Source organism: Pteropus medius, unplaced genomic scaffold (genome assembly GCF_902729225.1).
Source record: "Pteropus medius unplaced genomic scaffold, Ma_sr-lr_union100, whole genome shotgun sequence".
NCBI classification, from domain to species: Eukaryota; Metazoa; Chordata; class Mammalia; order Chiroptera; family Pteropodidae; genus Pteropus; species Pteropus medius.
The window spans coordinates 27158294-27180056 of NW_024342471.1; the positions used below are offsets into that span (position 1 = coordinate 27158294).

General features: G+C 65.1%; 2 protein-coding genes across 3 annotated transcripts in view; one reads left to right on the forward strand and one right to left on the reverse strand.

Annotated features, from left to right (window-relative positions):
- Positions 1–19602, forward strand: part of COL9A3 (collagen type IX alpha 3 chain) — a 22857-nt gene extending 3255 nt beyond the window's left edge. The window contains exons 6-33 of the mRNA XM_039864914.1: positions 5423–5458; positions 5721–5744; positions 5989–6042; positions 6376–6429; positions 6784–6825; positions 7434–7490; positions 7791–7844; positions 8397–8450; positions 8730–8783; positions 9176–9229; positions 9743–9796; positions 10412–10465; positions 11194–11247; positions 11328–11381; positions 11570–11614; positions 11714–11767; positions 11864–11917; positions 12405–12458; positions 12564–12835; positions 12943–13036; positions 13784–13804; positions 13930–13974; positions 15128–15160; positions 15310–15456; positions 15557–15611; positions 15962–16144; positions 17732–17809; positions 18683–19602. Coding sequence (XP_039720848.1) covers positions 5423–5458; positions 5721–5744; positions 5989–6042; positions 6376–6429; positions 6784–6825; positions 7434–7490; positions 7791–7844; positions 8397–8450; positions 8730–8783; positions 9176–9229; positions 9743–9796; positions 10412–10465; positions 11194–11247; positions 11328–11381; positions 11570–11614; positions 11714–11767; positions 11864–11917; positions 12405–12458; positions 12564–12835; positions 12943–13036; positions 13784–13804; positions 13930–13974; positions 15128–15160; positions 15310–15456; positions 15557–15611; positions 15962–16144; positions 17732–17809; positions 18683–18873 — 2025 coding nt within the window. The 3' untranslated portion in view covers positions 18874–19602. The remainder of the gene's footprint in view (positions 1–5422; positions 5459–5720; positions 5745–5988; positions 6043–6375; positions 6430–6783; positions 6826–7433; positions 7491–7790; positions 7845–8396; positions 8451–8729; positions 8784–9175; positions 9230–9742; positions 9797–10411; positions 10466–11193; positions 11248–11327; positions 11382–11569; positions 11615–11713; positions 11768–11863; positions 11918–12404; positions 12459–12563; positions 12836–12942; positions 13037–13783; positions 13805–13929; positions 13975–15127; positions 15161–15309; positions 15457–15556; positions 15612–15961; positions 16145–17731; positions 17810–18682) is intronic.
- Positions 19403–21763, reverse strand: part of TCFL5 (transcription factor like 5) — a 12213-nt gene continuing 9852 nt past the window's right edge. For both annotated transcript variants that reach the window (XM_039864773.1, XM_039864772.1), the window contains exon 6: positions 19403–20177. In XM_039864773.1, the coding sequence (XP_039720707.1) occupies positions 20055–20177 (123 nt within the window). In that variant the 3' untranslated portion in view covers positions 19403–20054. The remainder of the gene's footprint in view (positions 20178–21763) is intronic.

Here is a 21763-nt window from a genome sequence, read left to right on the forward strand (position 1 = left end):
AGTCAATAGCATTATGGGGTCCGAGTTCAGACGGAGAAGTTTCGAATGAGAAGGACACCCCCTCGGAGCGGCCGTGGGGGGCCTGTGTCCAGCGGTGGGGACCGAGGGCCAGGCAGGCAGCTCCGGTCCACCCACCCCCAAGCCTCTGCCCCCGACCTCCCCCAGCCCTCGGCCACGACCATGCCAGCTCTCCAGGGGGTGGAGTGCTTCCCAGCAGCAGAATGGGGGGCTGTGCGAGGAGCTGGGGGTGGGGCAGGACGCCGGGCCCAGGTCGCAGCAGGTGAAGGCCAGCCAGGCTTTCTCTGAGCCGTCCAGCAGGAGCAGAGCTGTGGGGCCCGGCGGGAGGGACGGGGGAGAGCCGGTGGAGACCAGGGTGCTCCCCAGGCCCCAGCCTTGATGTGGGGGAGGGCGGCTTCCCCAGCCAGCTCCGACTGCTGGAGAGAGAATCTTCTCGCTCCTCAGGACACCGTTCACAGACCCCCCTCGTTCACACGCTCCCTGCAGCCAGGGGCCTGGCCGGGCCTGAAGGAGCTGCAGGCGCCTGACCAATAGCGAGGTCCCTAGCTCAGCCACGGCTTCCAGGCTCCCTTTTCTGGGCCGCCCACCCCTCCCAGGTGAATTCACACCTCTCAAAGCCCTGAGTCGCTCTCCCAGCAGCGGCCTCAGGAGGCTCAGATCCCTGGGGGTGTGGCAGGGCGCTGCGCTCGCTGGGAGGTGGGTGACCTGGACGAGTGAGGGACCCCAGGGCTTCCCCGTCCTCCCAGGGTGAAGCCCAAATCCGGAGCTTGAGGCTCGGGAGAGACGGAAAGAGCTGACAGCAGCCTCGGAGTCCCCGTGGGCCATGTCGCTGTGTCATGGTGGCACTCCCTCTCCCCTGCCAGGCCCACCACTTGCTCTCTGGTGAGGTGGGGAGTGCTGTTGAGTCTGGCCTTTGCGGACGGTCCACTCGGCCAGCTGAAGCCTGAGCAGGCCCTGGGGGTAGGACGTGCTCCCAGCCGGGCAGGCGGGGCCCCAAGGCGTGGGAGGGGCAGGTGAGTTCCACACCCCAGCTCTCAGGCTGAGGCTGCCCCTCCCGTAGGGGGGGAGCCCCCAGCGCGCCCCCCTCCCGCACCCCGCACCCCCCAGGCGAGGGGCCAGAGAGAGCGCTCCTTTTTCTGCTGAAAGGCGTGTGTGTGCATCGCCCGCCCGCCCGGGATAATTCTAGCTCAGAGACCGGCCAAAAAAAAAGCCGCCGCGCCGCGTTCCTGCCCCTGTCCGACGCGGCAGGCAGGCGCCCTCACCCGCCCAGGTGGCCCTGCTGAATGGGGGGCTTGTGCACAGCCGCCGGGGCGGGAACTGGCGAGCTGCCCACGGCCCGCCCCGCCTGCCGAGCCCCGGGCCCCAGCCCAGCGTCGCTGCCACCGGCGGCACTCGGAGCCAGAGCGCAGCCATGGCCAGAGCCCCCGCGCTGGCCCTGCTCCTGCTGGGGCTGCTCCTGGCCGGGACGCTGACCGGGACCCAAGCTCAGGTGAGCACGGGCCACGGGCGAGCGGCGGGCTGGGGCGATGGGCCAGGGGTGCAGCAGTGCGGCCAGGGTACCAGGGACGACCCTGCAGCCAGCCCCCCGGGGCCAGCTAGTGAGCCGGGGGTGCCAATGGCGTCCCACGGACACGGGACTCCTTGGGGCGAGCCCGGGAGACCACCTCACCCTCTCCGGGCCCAAGTCCAGCCACTGCCAGGGCCACCACCACCCGAGACACACGAAGCTGCTTTGTTCCCCGAGGCTCCGGACGCAGCCCCGCCTGGCTGGAGGGCTGAGGCAGTGGGTGCCGCCACGGCCGGACGCTCTGGGGTCTCCGAGGCTGGCTGGGTCATGGCCCCTGTAACAGGCCCCCGTGCTGCTCCAGACAGGAAAGAGGGGTCACTCTGTCAGGCCGACCCTCCCTGCAGCCTAACAGCATTTCTCCATTTCAGAAAGTGGGGCCTCGAGGCCCCCCTGGCCCCCAAGGGCCCCCCGGGAAGCCCGGCAAGGATGGCATTGACGTGAGTCTGGGGCACGGGAAGGGCTGGGGAGGGGTCTGCGCAGTTCTAGCTCTGGCCCCAGCCGCCCCGAAACCCTGAGCCTGATGGAGTGAGAACTAGGTCCTGCCTCCCAGGGCGGGGTGCCATCAGCACCCCTGTGGGGTGTGAGACGCTGGGGCACAGACTCGACTGCATCCCCAGGGCAGGTGGGGGCTGCATGGTGATCTAACCTGTGGATGTGTGGGCACTGAGGCGTGCAGCTCTGGGTCCCCGAAGGGCCCCTGCCCCGGTATGCTGGGGGTTGGGGGCAGCGGTGCAGGGCCGGCCCCTCTGGGGGTCTTGTTGGGGGTCACTGGGGGCTGGAGCCAGCCTCGGAAGGGCTCGGGTAGGCACTGGAGGTGGCATCCCCGATGGGTGTCCAGGCCAGCAATGTGGGGATGCAGCTGGAGTCCCACAGCCCGCTCCCATCCAGCCCCCTCCATGAAAAGGGGGTCCCTCTAAGCCTCTCCTCACCCATGTTATCCCTGGTGGAGCCCCCCAGATCGGTCCTCAGCGGCCCTGAGCCTCCTCCATGCTTCTCACCAGGCACCTGGTGCCCCAGGCCTCCCAGGCCAAGCCAATCAGACAAGCCCGTCATTCCTTCCGGATCCTTCCACTTAAAGCCTGGCCTGGGAGCTTCTTAGAGGGTTTGAGGCCTAGCCTGCGGGCAGGGCCTGGGCTGCCCCCGCTGACCAGGTGGAAGTGGAAGGCCCTCCAGCTGTCCCATCCCACTGTCTGAAGCGTCATGATGCGTTCCCTCGTTCCTGGGGCCGTGTCTCAGCCCGCAAAGTGGTCCCCGAAATCTGTGTGGGCCATGCAGGGAGGGAGCCCGTCTGTCCAGCTGGCCCCTCTCCCCAGTGCCTGCCTTCGTGCCTGGCCCTGGAGGAAGGAGTCCTCCGGGCATGGACAAGGGGCGAGGGGCCCCCATCTTGTCTCCTGGGGTCCAGCTCTGCTCCTTGGGGCAGGGTTTTCAGGGGACGCTTGTTCACACATGGGCGCCTCCTCTCTGCAGGGAGAAGCTGGTCCTCCAGGTCTGCCTGGGCCTCCGGTGAGTGTCCTGCTGTGGTAGTGGGAGGGGTGGCCTCAGGGGCCTGGGAATGGGGCTGGGCCCAGTGAGGGTGGCAGGGAGTGCGTGGGCTTCCCTGTGACTGGGCGAGTTCTGGCTCTGAAGCGTCCTTTGGGTCGGTGCCGGGGCGGGCCGGGGGTGGGGTGGCCGTAGCCCACCTGGGCAGCCGTCAGAGGTCCCACGAGTGAGCCCGCGCAGAGCTGTTCGGTCCCGGCTCACTGGGGGTCCCACAGAGGGACCCGCCAGCCCTTAGCTGGGGGGGCCGAAGCGCCCAGGCAGGTGTCCTACCTACAGAGGTGGCTGAGTAAGCGGGTGGCTGGGAGGGAAGTCTGCCAAGGCTACGTGGATTGCAGGGGGACCCCAGGAGGTCGGGTCTGGACACTGGCCTCTGCGGTGGAGAGCAGCTGTCTGGGATTGTGGGGGTGGGGGGTGCCCCTGACTGGAACACACTTGACTCCTGGGTGAAGGCCACCGCTCACACCTCTGCCCCCCCCCACAGGGACTGAGAGGGGCCGTGGGGAAGCCAGGGAGAGCCGGAGAGGCTGGGCTGCCAGGACTGCCGGGTGTGGACGTGAGTGTGCCCTGCTGCCCAGCCCCCTCACCCCAAGAGCCCCCCACCCCGTCCAGGCCCGGGGCCCCTTCCCTGCCTCAGGGGTCAGGGTTAATTGCTCTTCTCCAGCTGGGCCTTGTCAAGCAGGAGCGGGAGAGTCCGGATGGCCCCAGCAGGGCGCCCTTGGCTTTTATCCCAGAGCCCGAGTCCTAAGTCTGGCCAAGGTGGGCAGGCGGCCGAGGACAGAGCCGCCCACAGCAGAGGTGAAAGTCCCCCCAGCCCTCGCTCATCTGGGGACAAACGCCCACGGTCCAGGCCCCTCTGAGGCCAGCGCATTGGTCCTCAGGGCTCAGGGCCATCCACGGGGACTGGAGGGGTCTGAGAAGTGGACGCTCCTGCCTGCTGGGCTCACCGACTCCCACGCTTGCTCCAGGCACTGGCTGCCCCTGCCTCCCCCGGAGCCTGTAGACATGGCAGGGGGACAGGGGATGAAAGGGAGAGGCGTGCAAGGCAGCAAACCCCAGGGGTGCAGTCAGGAAAGCCCCTGGCTTGTTCTCCCCGCACATGGGAAGTGGGGGTGGGGCTGGGCCTGTCCTTTCTGGTGGGCGTGACCCCTCGAGTCCATTCCTCTCCCCTAGGGTCTGACTGACTAGGGATGGAATTTGGGACGCAAAGTGGGTGCCTCAAGCGAATCCCAGGTGTCTCCCATCCACAGAGGAGTTTGGCCCAGACGGGAGATTCAAGAGACAGGGCCCCCTCACCCAGCACCACCCAACCCCGACCCCACACCCACCCGGCCCCCCACTCCAGCACCACCCGGTCCCTGACCCCACACCCACTGCCCCCCTACCTCCAGTACTCCACTCCAACCCCACTCCCACACCCACCCTGCCCCCCACCCAGCACCACCCGTCCCCACCTCACACTCACTGCCAGCTCTCAACCAGTACCACCTCACCCGGCCTCCCACTCCCACACGCACTCCTGGGCAGAGTCGACCCGGCATCCAGGCTGTGTGGGGGAGGCTGGTACAGTTGAGGGGTGACTGGCCCTTGAGCCCCCTCCTCCCCATGAACCACTGCTCCTCTGTGCCCACCTGAGGCCTGTGGCCGGGGTCACCTAGCTGCTCCCTGAATCTGTCATCCACCAAAACCCACTTCCTGACTTAGCAGCGCCCCTCCAACAAGGCGGCCTCTGAGCCCAGCACACCTCCCCTCCCCCATGAGAAGGACCGTCCCTGGTCCTGGGGTGCAGAGGGCACAGAGGCCGGGCGGGCCGTGAGCACACGGCCCTCTGGGGTCTCAGCTGTAGGAGTGTTCTGAGCCGAAAACGGAGTGGCCACGTGGCCAGCAGCCCTTTGGTCCTTCTGTGGTACGAGGGGTGGAGGGAAGGGCGCTCCAGACCTAGGGTTGGGGTGCACACGGGTGGGGGTGCACACGGGTGGGGGAGGCCTTAGGGCAAAGATGCAGGGGGCGGCAGACAGGGCCTGGCTGCCCGAGGCTCAGTGCTCCCTCCCATGGGGGCTGATGTGGAGGTCTGCCACCTCCGAGGGGGGGCGAACTGGAAGGCTTCCTGGAGGAGCCGCCTCACGGCCGGTCTGTGTGGCTCCGGCATCAGAGCCCTCCCACTCCTGGAGCCTCAGTCTTGTAAGCCAGGACCCCCTCTCCAAAGGAGCTGTAGAGTGTCTGGGGACGGAGGGGGGTGGGCTTGCGAACCGAGGCGGGTGCCCAGCCCAGTCCAGCCTGACACCCGCCTTCCTTCGGCAGGGAAGTCTGGGACCCCCTGGACCACCCGGCCTGGGGGTAAGTATCCTGTCTCCTGGTGGGGGTTTGAGGAGCCGAGCATCTGACGTGGGTGGGGTCCTCCAGGAGCCTCGAGAGGAGCACCCCGCACGCTTGGCTGCCACCCCCCATGGCCTCCTCTGGGTGCTGGGCCCTGGGCCGGCCTCTCTCCAGGAGGCTGTCCTGCACCGGGCGCTGTCCCCTGAGGCTCCCTTCCCCAGGAGGTGGTGGGCGGGCACAGCCTGTCCCCAGCAAGTTCTGACCCACGTGCTTGGCTTTGCAGGGCAAAGGCCTCCCTGGACCCCCCGTGAGTATCCACAGCCCGTGCCCCAGCCAACCATGCCCACCACACCTGGAGCCAACCTGGCCGCCAGGTCCCAAACCAGGGCTGGGGGTGGGGCTTCCAGGGGCAGAGACCTGGCCCCACCCAGGTCTCCGCCCCTTCAGAGAGGGCAGACTGGCCCTGCATGCGGACCAGGGGCCGGCTCTGAACCCCCGGGGCTACCTGGAGCCCCTTGGGTGCAGACCCCATCTCTCGTCTTTACCCCCAGGGAGAGGCAGGAGTGAGCGGGCTCCCAGGTGGACTCGGCCTCCGGGGTCCCCCGGTAAGTGGCTGCCCCAGAACTTCCCAGTGGTGGGAGCGGGTGCCCTCCCCACCGACCCAGATTCCAGGGCAGGAGCGTCTGGAACCCTCTCCCCTCCCCCCACCTTCCCTGTGGGCTTTGATGGGAGCCGTGGCTGACGTCCAGGGAGAGGGACAGGCCAGACCTCGGGACCGCAGGGGACGCTGGCACAGGCCAGGTCTGGGAGGTGGGCAGAGCTGGGTGTGTCCCCTCAGGGGCACAACTGAGGGAGGCTTCTCTCTGGGAGCAGCTGGCCACCTCACCTCGGGTGGGGGCTGAGCCTGCTCCATCTAAGTCACACACACCGCCCCCCAGGGACCCTCTGGACTCCCAGGCCTGCCCGGCCCCCCAGGACCTCCTGGACCCCCTGTAAGTACTGGGCCTAGGCCGCAGGCATGGGTGACCGCATGGTGGGCTTCATTCCCTGTCCCTGGGAGCCCCAGCCCCGGTCCACTGCCGGCGTGGACGCTCCGCAGACGCAGCCGGCTGAGTCCAGGCTGCAGTGACTTGGGGATCGTCAGGGCTCAGGTCTGGTGGCCACCTGTCCCTGGGGCAGCTGGTTTCTGTCATTGTCATGTGCCTGGCGGTTGGGCCAGCAGCACCTAGGACTGTCTATGCCACATGAAAGGCCAGAGTCCCCTGGTGTCCCCAAGTCACATGGTCGGGGGGAGGGAGGGGAAGGGCAGGCGGGCAGCGTCACAGCCAGCCGGCTCTGTGTTCCAGGGTCACCCAGGGGTCGTCCCCGAAGGTGCCACTGACCTTCAGGTGAGCACTGGCAGCCCTTTGGGAAGGGGCTGGGGGCGCCTTCTTGGTGGGAGGAGACTGTCTGGAGGATGGCTTGTCCCCTCCCATCGCAGGAAGTTGGGGACAGGCTTGCTAGGGACGGGGCTCAGCGCAGGGGCCCCCACAGCCTCCCCCATGCCCTCCCGCCCCCCTCGCCCATGTCCCAGAGGGCGAGCACGGAGCCTGCAGAACGAGGACAATGGCTGGGCCCTTGATGGGCCGGCCAAGCGGCTGGGGTGGGGGTCGTGGCACTGGCTCTGGGACGATCCAGGACCTTCATCCCTGTCCACACGCTGGTGTGGTGAGGATGCCGCAGGGGCTGGGCGTGGGCAGAAGGCCCCTTTGCGAAGCCTCAGACGCTTGTGAAGAGCCACCTTGAGCCCAGCATCTGTGCTGAGGCTGAGGGCTCCAAGCGGGCGAGGAGCAGCCTGGCAGCTGCGGTCCAGCTCCTACAGGGCCTGGCCACACCCTGTGGCCAGCACTCAATGGAGTCCTGTGTGGGCACCCCAGGAGGCCCCTTCGCCTGGGTGGATGGCCCACCTCAGGGCCCCTTTGTCGGGGAGGGGTTTGACCACTCTGGTTTCCCATAGTGCCCGGCCATCTGCCCGCCCGGCCCCCCTGGGCCCCCAGGAATGCCAGGATTCAAGGTGCGTGGTGGCCGTAGGGTGACTCATCCCGAGCCCGTCTCCGTGCCTTTAGGAGGCAGCCTGGTCCCCGTGTGGGCTGAGATGGGAGGCGGAGATGGGGTCCTCCCACCCTGCCTGGGGTCCTTGCTCTGTCCCCTTCCCCCGTCAACCCTGCTGATTCCCTTGGCGCCGGCCCCCAGCCCCTTCCCTGGCCCCTCCCACTGGGCCTGTTCCCCAACCCGGGCTGGCGAGCCCTGGGCCCTCAGTTCAAAGCTGCTTGGGGGGTCAGGCTGCAACTCGTCACCCACCGCTGGCTTTCAGGGACCCACCGGCTACAAAGGGGAGCAAGGAGAAGTCGGCAAAGACGGCGAGAAGGTACCGTGGGCGATGCCGGGCTGTCCGCTCCGGCGGTGGCAGCTACAGGGGAGGCTCTTGGGGGTGGGAGGAGAGGAGTTGCTGGCTGCATCGGGGACACACCGAACGGCTCCCCGCACACCTCCCCTGCTGGCCGGCTGGCCTCTGGACAGACTCCGCCCCCTCCAACCAGCTCTGGCGGGCCCCACCGCAGCCAGAGAAGGCAGGCTTCAGCTCAGTGTGTCCCCAGCAGTCCCTGCCACCCTGTCCCTGTAGCCACTGTCGGTGGGCGTCTTCTGCCCTCACCCACAGGCTGGGGGGGAGGCCAGGTGCCCTCTAATGTGGTGCGAGGGGCCAGACTGCCCTATGGGCAGCACAGGGGCCCACCCCAGCCGGGAGGAGATGTGGGGGATGGCTGGGGACCTTGCTGGAACAGAGGCCATGGAGGAGAGCCATGCCCCCTCGGCCTGGGAGACTCAGCCATGAAGTTGGGGGCAGGGCCGGTGGGCATCGAGGGGCTGGGACAGTCCACCCCGCCAATGCTCACCACCATTTCCTCCATGTTCATTGCAGGGCGACCCCGGCCCCCCTGGGCCCGCTGGCGTCCCGGGCACTGTGGGGCTGCAGGTGAGTGGGGGCGGGGGCCGGAAAGGGTGAGGATGCGGTTGGGAGTCCCCCCGGCCATCTCGGGGCTGCAGGCACAGTCCCCCAGCACCTAGACAGGACTCTGGCCAGGGTCCGACCTCTGCCAGGCCGCCGATCCCAGGGGCTGCAGGCCTGCACCCTCCAAGGCCTGAGCAGAGGTGGGGGGCTTCCAGGGAAAACACGGGGGCCCTCCACGGCCCTGGGGGCTGTGCGTCTCCGGGTGCCGCAGCCCCGGCTCCATCTCCAGCTCTCTCCCCACAGGGCCCTCGAGGGCTTCGAGGACTGCAAGGGCCACTTGGGCCCCCGGGGGACCGGGTAAGGCCGCCAGCCCCTGCCGCCTGCACCTGGGGGCTGTGGCGACCCCTAGGGCAGGCCAGGCAGTCGGGGGCCCACTTCCAGACGCAGGTGGGCTTGCGAGTGCTGGGCCTCACAGCGGCCGCTGCGGGGGCTGCTTCTGGGCTGCTCCTCACTCGTGGCCCCGAGCTCGGGCTATGAAGACGCCTGTGCTCAAGTCCAGGGGACTGGGCACGGGAGAGGCCCTGGCAAACGTGGGAGGGGGCTTGGGAACCACCGGGTGGCTAACTGGGGCAGGGCCTGCTGGGGGTGCTTGGTGGGGTGCGCGGGGGGGCTTCTGTAGACGGTCTAGGGCCCGTGGGGGTGCTGGCCAGGCTCCAGAAGAGAGGCCCAGATGCTCCCTCTCTCCACAGGGTCCCATCGGGTTCCAAGGGCCCCCCGGCATCCCAGGAGCCCCTGGGAAAGCGGTACGTGCGAGTCTGGGCTGGAGGGGGGCCCATGCTGGCCCAGGCTCTCGGTTCCCCTTCCTCTTCCTCACTTGGATGCCTCCCCCGCCCCGCCGGGCTGCTCCGGCCCTTCAGGGGCTAAGCCGTCCCATGGGCACACCTGGGCAGGTTCCTGTGGGCACACCTGGGCAGGTTCCTGTGGGCACACCTGGGCAGGTTCCTGTGGGCACACCTGGGCTGGTACCTGTGGGCACACCTGGGCAGGTGCCTGTGGGCACACCTGGGCAGGTGCCTGTGGGCACACCTGGGTGAGTTTACCAGAGGAGTCTGTCTGTCCTTCGCGGGAGGGTCGCGCCCTTTCTCTTTCTGGACGTAACGTGAGGTGGTTCCATCTCTGGCCTCTGTGACCCTCAGCAGGGTCAGTTCTGCCCCCTCGGACCACTTCTGGGACTGCCCCTGGCCAGTCGCGCCTCGGTCCGGCTCTCCTAGCTTCTTGAGTAGTTGACTCTGTCCCTGTCCCCCTTGTCCTTTCAGGGTGACAGAGGTGAACGGGGCCCAGAGGGGTTCCGTGGCCCCAAGGGTGACCTCGTAAGTGAAACAAGCTTGCTTCTCTGGGCCCTTCCTGAGAACCTGCTCTACGGGGTGCAGGGGGACGTGGGGACGTGGGGCGGCTGCCCTCTCCCGGGGTGGCTGGGGCGAGTCACTGGGCACGTGAGTCCCCCGCTCGCTCCGTGCCCACTTCCCCAGCGGCTATTTGAAGGTCCTGTCATCTGGCACGCGGGGCGTCTGGGCAGGGCCGTGGGATCAGACCACAGGGTGTCAGCTCTGGCCACTGACGCACGTTCGTCAGGAGGCCCTGGGCGGTCCTCGACCTTGCCCAGCTGGGAGACGGAACAACACGACGGCTCCCAGGCTAAGCGAGCGGACGTGAGCAAAGCCGAGAGGAGACTAAGCCCCAGAGTGGCCGACCCCAAGCTGGCATTCGCCTGTGAATGCCTCCAAACCAGCCAGCTCTTCCCCTGGACTAGTGACCAGAGGCCCACGAGGTGGCCGTGCAGTGCTGCAGTGTCCAGGATCCTAGATGGGTCCCTGGCAGTTGGGATCGGCCAACGCAGCTTTCCCCTGCCCGGGCCCGCCCAGGACTTGTGAGATCATCTGGAGTGTTCCTCGTGGTCCCAACTGCGTGGCTTGCGTGTCTTTTAGGGCAGACCTGGTCCCAAGGGGCTCCCTGGAGTGGCCGGGCCTGGAGGGGAGCCGGTGAGTGCTTGTGGCCGCCACGGCAGCCTCGGCCGACCTGATTGTGTCCCGTCGGCACCTGCGTCCCCCGGGAGTCCTCCTCCCATGGTCCCTGGCGTCAGGGGCGCGTGGCCCTCACTCGGTCTAATGCTCTGCAGCATTTTCACGAGGCCACCAATCCTGTGGCCCTACTGACCGTGCAGTGCCGGGGGTCCTTGGGGGATCTCACCAGCGGTCAGGAGCATGTGAGACGTGTGGGGTTAGGACCGGCGGGCACAGGTGTGGGCACCCGCCCTCTGTGCCCGTGCCCCTTGTCCCTGCTGCATGCCCACGCTCAGTCCAGACCCTCTGGGTCCCTCCCCCGGAGGACAGGCCCTGGTGGCCCCTCTGCGCAGGGCTGAGGGCGGAGAATGAAGGAAACTGCTCTCCCGCCCCCTCCCCGCACGGGGCTGTGCCTTCTGTTCGGGCGCCCGAGCCTCAGCGTCCCCATCTGTAAACCAGACCTCCCTTGGGGGCCTCCCTTGGGGACCTGCATCTGTGCAGAGCTGCAGCGTGGTACATGGCCCCACAGGCACCTGATGAGTGTCAGGGCGCACAGGTCGCCAGTGGCCGCTGAGCCGTGAGACTCGCTCAGGGAGACGGGGAAGGGAGCTGCCCGGAGCAGCGGCCTGGAGGGTGACGGGACTGGGGGTGAGGGGGCAAGGGGGCCGCTCTCCGGCCTCACACTGTCCCCTGTCCCCTGTCCCCAGGGCATGCCAGGCAGGGAGGGCAGGGACGGCGTGCCAGGACTCGATGGCGAGAAGGTTTGTATGCCGCGGGCGGCCTGCAGGGGAGGAGCGTCTGCGAGGAGTTCGGCCTCGCATCAGCCCCGAATCTCCCGCAGGGTGACGCTGGTCGCAACGGTGCCCCAGGAGAGAAGGGTCCCAACGGGCTGCCGGTGAGTGCCTGTGCCCCGCAGGGGTCCCTGGGACTGTGCCACTGGGTGCTCCCAGAACAGGGCTTCTCCCGTGGGTCCCTGAGTGGGGCTTGCGCATCCGTGCCAGGGAAGCTGCCAGTGCCCCTCACCCTTGGGGGGTGGTCTCCGTGGATGTGGCGGCTCTGACCCTTCCGCCCTCTGCCCCGCAGGGTCTCCCAGGACGAGCAGGGTCCAAGGGCGAGAAGGGAGAACTGGTAGGTGACTTCTTTCCCCGGGGGCGGGCGGGGCAGAGGCCGGCAGCAGGTCCTGGGCGGAGGCTCTGTGAGCGGGCACCGGCCTTCTTTTCTGTGCAGGGCAGAGCTGGAGAGCTGGGCGAGGCCGGCCCCTCGGGAGAGCCCGGTGTCCCCGTAAGTACCCTCTGCCCTCGCCCCCCTGCCCCCACCTGAGTGGGCAGGCCCTGCCGACACTCGCCCTCCCTCCCTCCCTCGCCTTCTCGTGTATAGGGAGACGTCGGCGTGCCTGGCGAGCGTGGCGAGGCTGGCCACAGGGGCTCAGCGGTGAGTGGGGGTGAGCCTGGGGTGGGGGATGGGCCTGGAGCCCCTGCCACGTGACCCAGTTTCTGTGCAGGCTGGGGTGGTGTTTTGGATGCGTCAATAGGCCAAGCCTAGGCAAGGTGGGAGGTGGTGAGGGCCAGGCCTGAGAGCTTTCTAGCCATCGAGACGTCCGTGCTGAGGGGACAGCCCAGCCTCGGGCCCTGGGAGGTGCTGTGGAAGCTCCCCAAGCCCCACGTCCCCACTGTAGATGAAGATAATGACACCACCAGCCATAGTGCCCGAGGGCCCTGGGCATCGCCTCCTGCCACCTGGCTGATGCATGAGGTCTCGGGGTGTGCCTGATGACCTCTGGGACCCCCCAGCTACCCTCCAGGATGCCGCCCCCACCTCTGTCCCCAGCAACTGGGCCAGAGGGCCAGGGACCAGCTCCTGTGTCTGCCCAGCTTCCGGGGAAGGCGGGCTAGACTCACACCTTCCTTCTGACTTTCAGGGGGCTCTAGGCCCACAAGGCCCCCCCGGGGTCCCTGGTGTCCGAGGCTTCCAGGTGAGTAAGGTTTGGGGCCAAGGTTTGCACCCAGTGAGCCCTGGGGCGCCGGCAGGAAGGGGCCCCTGCTGGGCCCCCTTGTGACCGGCTGGTTCTTATCTGCAGGGCCAGAAGGGCAGCATGGGGGACCCGGGCCTGCCAGGCCCCCAGGGCCTCCGAGGCGGCGTGGGTGACCGGGTAAGTGGCCATCTCAGCAAGGGTGTCATGTCCCTGTCCACAGTCCCATGGGACACACAGACAGAGGCCCCGCAGGGTCAGTACCCCGTCGTGGGGCGGAGGGAGAGGCAGCCACTTTGCTGCTGGGTTTCGGCTGAGGACTCACTGGGCACAGAGTCGCGGTGCTTTAAAATGAGCGAAAACCACCACTGTACATTACTGTGACTGACGGTCCCTCTGTCTCACTTTTCGAGGTTTCTTAGTGGTCTAGTAAGAGCTAGTAGGTCCGCTGTGAGGACCCCTGTCATCCTGTGACTTGGCCACCAAGCCCCAGCCGGTTCCTGGAACACTGGACGCCTGTAGACGGGGGACCGGACTACCCTTCCAGATATTCCGGGGGGGACAGCGGCAGGAAATCCCAGGTGGGGATATCCACCCACGCCTGGGCCGAGGCTGGGCGAGGCTGCCACAGCCACCACTTCCCGGCTACATTGAGGCCATCTCGGTGGCCTGCACCTGTGCCTCCCATGGATTCACTTCCCATCTGCACTGCCATGTTTCGGGGTGAGCCCCGCTGATCTCAGGCCTGCCCACCCCATTAGCCCCTCGGGTGGGAGATAGAGAGCTTGGCTCTGCCTCCCAGCCTGTCACATGGTCCTGGGTGAGCACCACCCTGTGCCAGGGAAGCCCACCTGTGAGAAGCCAGAAAGAGAGGCAGGTGTCTACACAGGCTAAATGACGCAGCTTGAGACGGTTCGGGCCCCAGGGCCCAGGTAATAGGGGGGGCACGTAATCCTGTCCCCACACACTGATGCCAGCCTCCCCTTTTCCACAGGGGCCCGGAGGAGCTTTAGGCCCTATGTAGAGCTCTCCTTCCGCTGGCTGTTATATATTACCACCCCCCCCCCCAGGATGAGACAGTTCTGAGCACCCAGCCACCGACCCAGGCCCCAGGGCCCAGGACAGAGCGGCCAGCCTGACGTCACCGGCTGGCTCCGGGTGGACAGTAGCTGCCGCTGGCCTGAGCAGCTCCTCTGGGACCCTCATGGGAGAGTGACCGTGAGAGGGCGAGTCTGGGTTCCATCCGCTTCCCCGGGCAGGGCCTGCGTCCCCAAGCCCCCGCTGTCACCTCCAGCAGCACAGACCCTTTGTACTGGTCGAGGACCTAGAACAATGCGAACCCACCCGAGGTTGGTGTCAAGTCGGTGTCAGCCTGGCATCCCTGGGCCTGGCTGGTGCCCAGGCCCCAGCTGTCACCACGGTGGGAACAGCCTCAGGCGTGACCTGTCCTTTTAACTCTGGGGTGTTGTTTTAGGGTATTGCAGGTTCCGATGGCCTTCCTGGGGACAAAGGCGAACTGGTAAGTGTGAGCATGTCACCCTCACCGCATCGACACCTGGGAAGAGGCCAGCTGCGTTCAGGGCCCCGCTGGGGAGGCAGCGCCCACAGACACGGGGAGGGCGACACGCCAAGGGGTGTGGGTCGCTGGGCCAGCGAGGCCACTGCCCCGTCCGAAAGGCGGCTGGCGGGGCCTGTGCTGTCCTGTGGGCCTGGCCATGGGGTTCTCGCCTCCTGCCCAGCGACACAGTCTGCACGGTCAGGCCACCTGGGGCTTTCAGTGTGAATTAGTCACTGTTGAGTTTTAACAGGAAAACTGCTTCTGCAGAGCTAAGATGCAGGTCAGGTCGGAAACACTGGGTTGGTCGACAGTCCCGCTGCTGGAGCTAAGGGCTAGAGAAATTTGTATTCAGGCTTCTCAGATCTGAGTGACACGAAGCAGCCCAGCTCTGAAAGCACCCTGCTCCAATGGAGTTAACCTGGGTGGTGTGTGGAGAGAGAGAGAGAGAGAGAGAGAAGAGACAGGAGAGAGACACAGAGACAGAGAGATGAGAGAGAGACAGAGAAGGAGAGACAGACAGAGACAGACAGAGAGACAGAGACAGAGAGACAGAGAGAGAGCGAGCGAGCGAGCGAGCGTGCGTGCCGTGTGCATTGTGGCGAATCCCTAGACAATCTTGACAGGAGACCCTGGGAACCCGCCGCTCTGGCCAGGCCGTGTGGGCTGAGAAGCCTCATCCTGGAGGCTCCATCTGGCTTCGACAGGGACAGTCGGCTCTTTGGCCTGAGCAGAGTGTGCTGTCTGGGCTGTCGCTCAGATGGCGCCACGGAGAAGTCGGTCCTGGGCGGCCGCGTGAGGGCACAGCTGGGGAAAGGGGGCCTCGGCGTTGAGTGTGACAATGAACAGAGCAGGAACAAACAGGCACATACACGGGAAAGTGCCACGCAGTCACTGCAATGCCTTCGGGGACAGTGAGCGGAAAGCACCAGAGGGTGGGACAGTCTCAGCGACATAGAAACTGTACCTGGAAGGTCAGGCAGTGACATTTTGCTTCGCGGACGCCTGGCTTTTGCTTCGTCCCCAGCTAACGACGTGCAGGTCACTTCCACAGCAGCCACTTCCCGCGCATCTAACAACACGCGAGTCGCTGAAACACGCATCTTGTCTTTTGCAGGGTCCCGGTGGCCCTGTCGGACCCAAAGGAGAGGTGAGTGGCCGGCAGAGGACCCATTGGCTCCACCAGCCCGGCCCACAGCACGAATCTTCACTCCCTCGCTGGCCCAGAGGGAGCAGTGTGGGGTGGCAGCTGCAGGGCCTGCTGGCCTCCGACCCACGCGGTCCTGTGTGTCCCTTTAGTCTGGCAGCCGAGGGGAGCTGGGCCCGAAAGGCATCCAGGGTCCCAACGGCACCAGCGGCGTGGAGGGCATGCCCGGGCCCCCTGGGCCCGTGGGCCTCCAGGGCGTGCAAGGCGTGCCTGGCATCACCGGGAAACCCGGCGTCCCGGTACGTGCTGTCCCTTGCCCGTGTCGGTGTGACAGTGGGCGTGCCTCGTGGGTACTAGCGCGCCCCCAGCATGCTGACGGACTTTCGGGGTGAATTTCAGGGGAAAGAAGCCAGTGAGCAGCGCATCAGGGAGCTGTGCGGGGGGCTGGTCAGTGGTGAGTGCTCGCATCCCATGTGGGGGTACCCCCCACCCCCTGTGGCTGGCCCAGCGCCCACGGTCTTGGGGGGCTGGCTTCTGCACTGGGGGAGGCCCCTCCCACAGGGTCTCACACAGTGCTGGCACACGGGCCGTGTTCTAAGTGTCCGCTGAAGGAAACCGTGACAAGGGACGGGTGGACATCTGGCCACCCCGAGTCACGGGATTTTTAAGGTGCTCCAGACACAGGAGGCTCCCCGGTCTGGCTCATGGGGCTGCCCGTGAGCGGGACCACCCGGCAGACAGCCCCGCGAAGCGCCGTGCAGGCCTCCCCGAGTGAATGACCACCCGCGTCTCTGTTCCCCAAAGAGCAAATCGCGCAGTTAGCTGCTCACCTGCGGAAGCCTCTGGCGCCGGGCTCCATCGGTCGGCCCGGACCAGCCGGCCCCCCTGGCCCCCCGGGGCCCCCCGGCTCCATCGGTCACCCCGGCGCTCGAGGGCCCCCTGGATACCGTGGCCCCACCGGAGAGCTGGGAGACCCCGGACCCAGAGGTGAGTGCGGTCGGCCCACTGCACGGCCCCAAGTGTGCCACCCACCCCTACACACAGACGTCCCCACGGAGGGGGACGAGAGAGGGAAGGGAGCCCGAGGGAGAAGGGGGACCCGAAGTCACCTGGACGTGAGCCAGTGTGCGTTCTGGCCTTGACCGGCCTTGTGAAGACCTGCGCTGGACACATATCTGAGGTGCCTCGATGTCCCCCACCCTCTCGGTACACGTGGCGCCAGAAACCGCATGGGGTGGAGGCCAGCTGGGCCCTCGCGCTTCGGGGCCTGGCGCCGTCGAGCCTTGACAGCCTGCACGTGCCACAGTGGCTTTGGAATCTGGCAGTCTGCCGCCACGGCGCCTGCGTCCACCCCGCCCGGCAAGCTCGGGGCCCGAATGAACGATTAAAGGTCACGATGCCAATTTGTTCCAGCTTAGCGACCATTTCTGAAGAATAGCTTAAGGAAAACGCTCCCCAGGGAAGCTGGATTCTGTGACTTTCTCCGTCCGTTAGTGGAGCTTAAACTCTTCGGCAGGAGGAAGGGGTCTTGCGCTGGCACTAAGGTGCTTAGAGGTTGAATAATTTCAACACCAGGGGCGAACACGTCAAGTTCGTCTCCTCGTCCCAGCTGCAACGTCAGCCCGCACGTTATTCACGTCGGCGGCCGTCCGCTCAGGAAGCCCAATGGGCCTTCTTCTCTGAATGCCTTTAAGACTTGAAAATAAGACTCAAAATCAGCTTCAGTCGCCTCTCCTGGCTCTCGAGGGTGCAGCAGGGCAACAACCACGTGAAGGTGTGGTCGCAGGCTGCGTCCTCTCGCCGCCTGCCTGAGGACGGGCTGTCCCCCCCGGAGGCTGGCGGGTGGCTCTGCCACCCTGAGCCCAGTCCCTCCCTAGGAGAGCAGCATGAGGCTGCCCGAGGGTGGCCGGGAATGAGCTGAGAACATGCTCTGGAGGTCCTCAGGCAAAAGCCACTGTTCTCGCTGAGCTCCCATTCCCCCTGGGGACACAACAGGTCAGGGACACCGCACCGGAACCAACGCGCCCCATGGGGAGGCCGTTCCCATGGGCCCGCAGACGGCCCCGGGCCTCACACTGATCAGCTGGTGACAGGGCAGACAAGGACACGCTGACAAACGGCCAAGAGAAAGCTGGCGTCAACCTGTCAGCGCCAGGCGGCCAGACTGCCCCCAACTGTGCCGTCTGCCTCACGCGTGTCACCGCCGACGAAAGGTTCCCTTTGCCAGGAACGTACTTCCAGGATAACCCGTCTGCGTCCAGTGTCACACAAAGCACAGGCTGACCGGCGGGCCTTCCTAACGGGACACCAGCACGCCTGTCGGTGACGCGGGCCACGAAGACAGAACCCGCGGGAGGCGGACGGCTGGACTCGCACCGTGAGGGCGCTGGGCGCCTCTAGCGAACTCGCGGGCCAGGTCCTGCTGCGGCAGGGACGCACACGGAGGGCACACTCGGCCGCTAACGGCGTGGCCCCGAACACACTAAACTCCATCGGCACGGGCCACGCCGCGCCATGTGGCCCGTGCCGACGTCTCTCGTATCCTAAACACACCTATGTCAATTCTTTTGACAGGAAGCCCTGGGGACAGAGGAGACAAAGGCTCGGCCGGCGTGGGCCTGGACGGGCCCGACGGAGACCAGGGCCTCCAAGGTACGAGGCCACGGCCATTAACAGCTTAGCTTCTTGGCATCTTCTCCACACTTGTGCTTTACTCGGGGCGGTGCTGGGTGGCTTCCAAAGGGACACCGTCTTTCCTCGGCAGAGCGTTCTCAGAGGCCAGCTTGGCGACGTCTTCAGTAGTCACTTCCGTACGTAATCGTCTGATCGGCAAGCAGGCCCTGCCCTGTTCTGGTTAAGTCGATCCGGTTAAAGTCTATTCAACTAAAGCCGCCCAGCACCTAATTCAGTTAAACTCCAGCAGAATTTTCTCCTAATTGACCCACACGTATCCTGAACGTTTACATTTTTAATGTCGAATATAAATGCTTTGTCAAGAGCTGTCCCCAGCGAAAGCCGCCCCCAGGCCCCTCGGAGACGGTCCCAGGGTCACGGTCATCTGCACTCACAACCTGGGAGGCCAAGGCCACCTGGCTTCACAGGCACATGCCTGTCGCTCGGCTCCCCTGTGCCCCCGTGTTTACTCCATCTCCCAGTTCTGGAGGCCACACCCCACCGTTTCCCCTTTGCTGACCTAGCTGCCCTCACCTGCCACTGAGGGCCCCACCCGATGGGGGAGCCTCCTTCGCCCCCGCCGTGCCCCCTCTGGCTCAGTCCAGGCCCTCCGTCACGCGGCACCACTGTCCCTGCTCGAGTCTGAGCTGCCACACTCAGGACAACCCGGGGCCCATGTGGCCGGTCCACTGCACCTCTCCCTGCACCTGCCACACCCGTCCCCACCTTGGGCCTGGGCCCTGCTCCCTTGGCCTCGCCCGCAGCTGGGGAGCAAGCTGGTGAAATGGAAACGTAGGGTGGATGCCGAGTGCTCTCTCGCCGCGTCCACTCACATTCCCGGTCTGTCCCCAGGACCACAGGGCGTGCCTGGCGTTGGCAAAGACGGCCGAGACGGGGCCCACGGCGAGCCCGGGCTGCCGGGCGACCCTGGCCTTCCCGGCGCCGTCGGTGCTCAGGGGACCCCCGGCATCTGTGACACCTCAGCCTGCCAAGGAGCCGTGATGGGTGGGGGCGGGGAAAAGTCGGGGGCTCGAAGCTCCTAGAACGCAACTTAAGGAAGTGACAAGGTGACGCCGATCTAAGCAGTGGGCTCTGGAGGGACAGCCCAGGGGTCAGCAACGTTCTGTTGTCGAGAGGACGTCCCGCCACGTTGTCCACGGCAGCGACTGGACTCTCGGACCCTGAACGTGTCCTCCATCGAGCTGCCGTGGAAGTGCCATCTCCGTGTGTTGCTGGCGGTCCCCCAGCTGTGACCTCGCGCCTCTGACGCAGGCCCTCGCAGTGAGACTAAAGCCACCATCTGAGACGGACGCGGGGCGCACACAGAGGTCCTGCGTCCCCACGAGACGAGAACCTCTCAGCAGCCTCCAGGTCGATGCCTGGCCGCGTGTAACGAAAAATGAAGACCACAGTCCCGCTCCCTCCCCACGAAGGTCTCGTCTGACTCACCTGCTCCTTTGGGCACAAACCCACCCGCCCCGAGGGACGGCCTTTATCGAAGGTGACTTTGTATCGCACTAAAGGCTTTCGGTATTATCGATCATAATAAATAAAGCCACTCCTTTGAAAAACTCGGTTCCAAACACTACAGTTTATTACACAAAAAGTAATGACTCAATATGGGAGTGAGGGCGCGGAGCAGCCCACTGTGACAGTATTTCACTTACGGACGAAGGTAGCTTTAAAGGACGTTGCTGGCAAATCTCTAGCAAAACGGTGTAAACAGGACTGCGCTTTGCAACACAGTGCCACGTGACTGGAATCGTTACGGGGGTGGGGGCGATAAACAAATGAAATAAATTTCCAAACTGCTTCTAGTGAAGAATAATTCAACTTGTTCCAGTTGCTAAGGGGGCATATTTAAAATGTAAATAAAATAAGTAAAAAGCAATGTACCTTGTCAGGCTAAAGAAATTACATGGGGTGTTAATTTTTTAAGTTATCATGTTAAGAAAACATGATGGAATCAGACAGATAATTGAAAAATTACTTACTAATTGTCAAGATGTCTTCATCCCCAACGGTCTAAGGGGACAGTGACGGGTAAGTGTTTTGCTCTAGGTAAGTATCTTTGCACAGTGCGCTTCAGAGTCCCCACTGGGGTCCCGTCCACTCGAGCCACGTCCCTCCAGAGTGAGACTGTCAGCGCGGAGCCGCGGCTGTGGAAACGTTTGTGGGCCGGAGGGATGGCTGTCTTCTTCCAGGAATCGGGGTGCAGTTCCGGTCACTTGATCTCCATGGCTGGGCTGCTCTGTAGACTCTCCTGTGTGGGACACGTCACCAAGGCGTCTGGTCTGGTCAGCTTTAGCCTTCTGCCAGTTTTACCGCAAAACACACTCTCGAATTCCTAAGGTTGAGAAATGATCATTAGCGATTGGTAGACGTGAGAACGGCCGTCTCCAAAAACACGAACGGCAGAAATCGCGAGCTGAACTAAGGTGCCGTTCAGACTTCCGTCACCTCCTGTAGAAATATGTGACGGAAACAGGGACTCGAACATTTTCCCTATGTCGTTACATGTACATGTATCTTTATTTTCCCAACAGATCTCTGACCGTACTGTAAAGCCATCTGATATTTTCAAAAGCAGTTATAGTTACTTTTGTTATTTCTGCGGCGGCGAAACACAACACAAACTTCGCCATGGTAACCGTCTAAGTGTGCAATCCGAGGCGCCAGGCGCGTTCGCTGCCGTGCGGCCGTCACCACCCTCCGTCTCCAGAGCTTTCCAGCACCCGCGCGCTCTGTACCCAGCACCCCCACCCCACAGCAAGCATGTGCTTTCCCTGCTGAGTGCGGTGGCAGGCATGACGCTGGGGGCTGTCCCCGACTCCCATGGCGCCCGGGTGGCGGCGGGTCCCTGCTCACGGTGGCCTGGTTGTCTGCTCTTCAAAGGGCTTCAGTTTGGTGGCTGGCTCAGCTGACCGGCCCTGAGCACGTGTCTCAACCTCACGAAAGGAGAAGCAAACGCACGCGGACGACCCGAGCCTTCGCGGCCTCTAGGGAACAAGGGTCCCGGGCGAGCGGAAGGCAGAGGGCGGGACACCCCGCAGGGCGGCACCCCAGCCTCTGCAGTAAGGAAGTGGCGAGGAGGAAAAGGGGACATTCCAGACGGAAGGATATTTAAAGCCGCCAACCCCACGCAACGTCCCGACTCAAGTCGGCCAAGAGCAAGACCGCGGGGAGCCCGCCGGGAGGAGTCGGACGGCGGGGGTGGGGGGCGGCGGGGCTGCTTCTGAGCAGCGCCCCCCCCAGAACCCCGTGGGCGGGGCGTCCACGAGCGCTTCACGGCGACTCCGCCGGTGGGCGGCTGGGGTGCCCAGGACACGGGGCTGCACTGCTGTGTCCTCGCCGTCTCGTGCGTGCGTGAACCTCCACGTGTTTTAAAGCCCTGCGTCTTACGCAGCTAAGTCTAGGCTCGTATATGTTTTATGGTTAAACATATGAAATTTGCCATTTTAACCGTTTGTGAGTGTATTTTTAATGCACTGGCATTAAGTATATTCAAAATGTCATGTAGCCAACACCACTGTTAGCTCCAAAACTTCTTCGTCCTCCCAAACTGAAACCCTGTTACACACCGGCCCCCCTGGCCACCGACATCGCCATCCGACACCGGCTCTGAGCTCTGTGACTCCAGGGGGACCGTCCCTTCGTGTCCCGTTTATTTCACCGTGCAGTGTCCTCGGGGTCCGGCCACGTTGGAGCCCGTGTCAGAGGCCGCCCTACCGTCCGGGTCACTTTGCTCATCCACTCACCTGCCGGCGGGCACGGGCCGCTTCCGCCTTTGGCCGCTGTGCACGTTCTGGTACGAGAGTCCGCTGGTCTCTGGTTCTTTGGGGTGAATGCCATGTGCCATGTTGGTGTGACTCCCCGTGGACTCGGACTGTTCCCACGGGGCTGCACCGTTTTACGCCCCAGCGGCACTCGGTC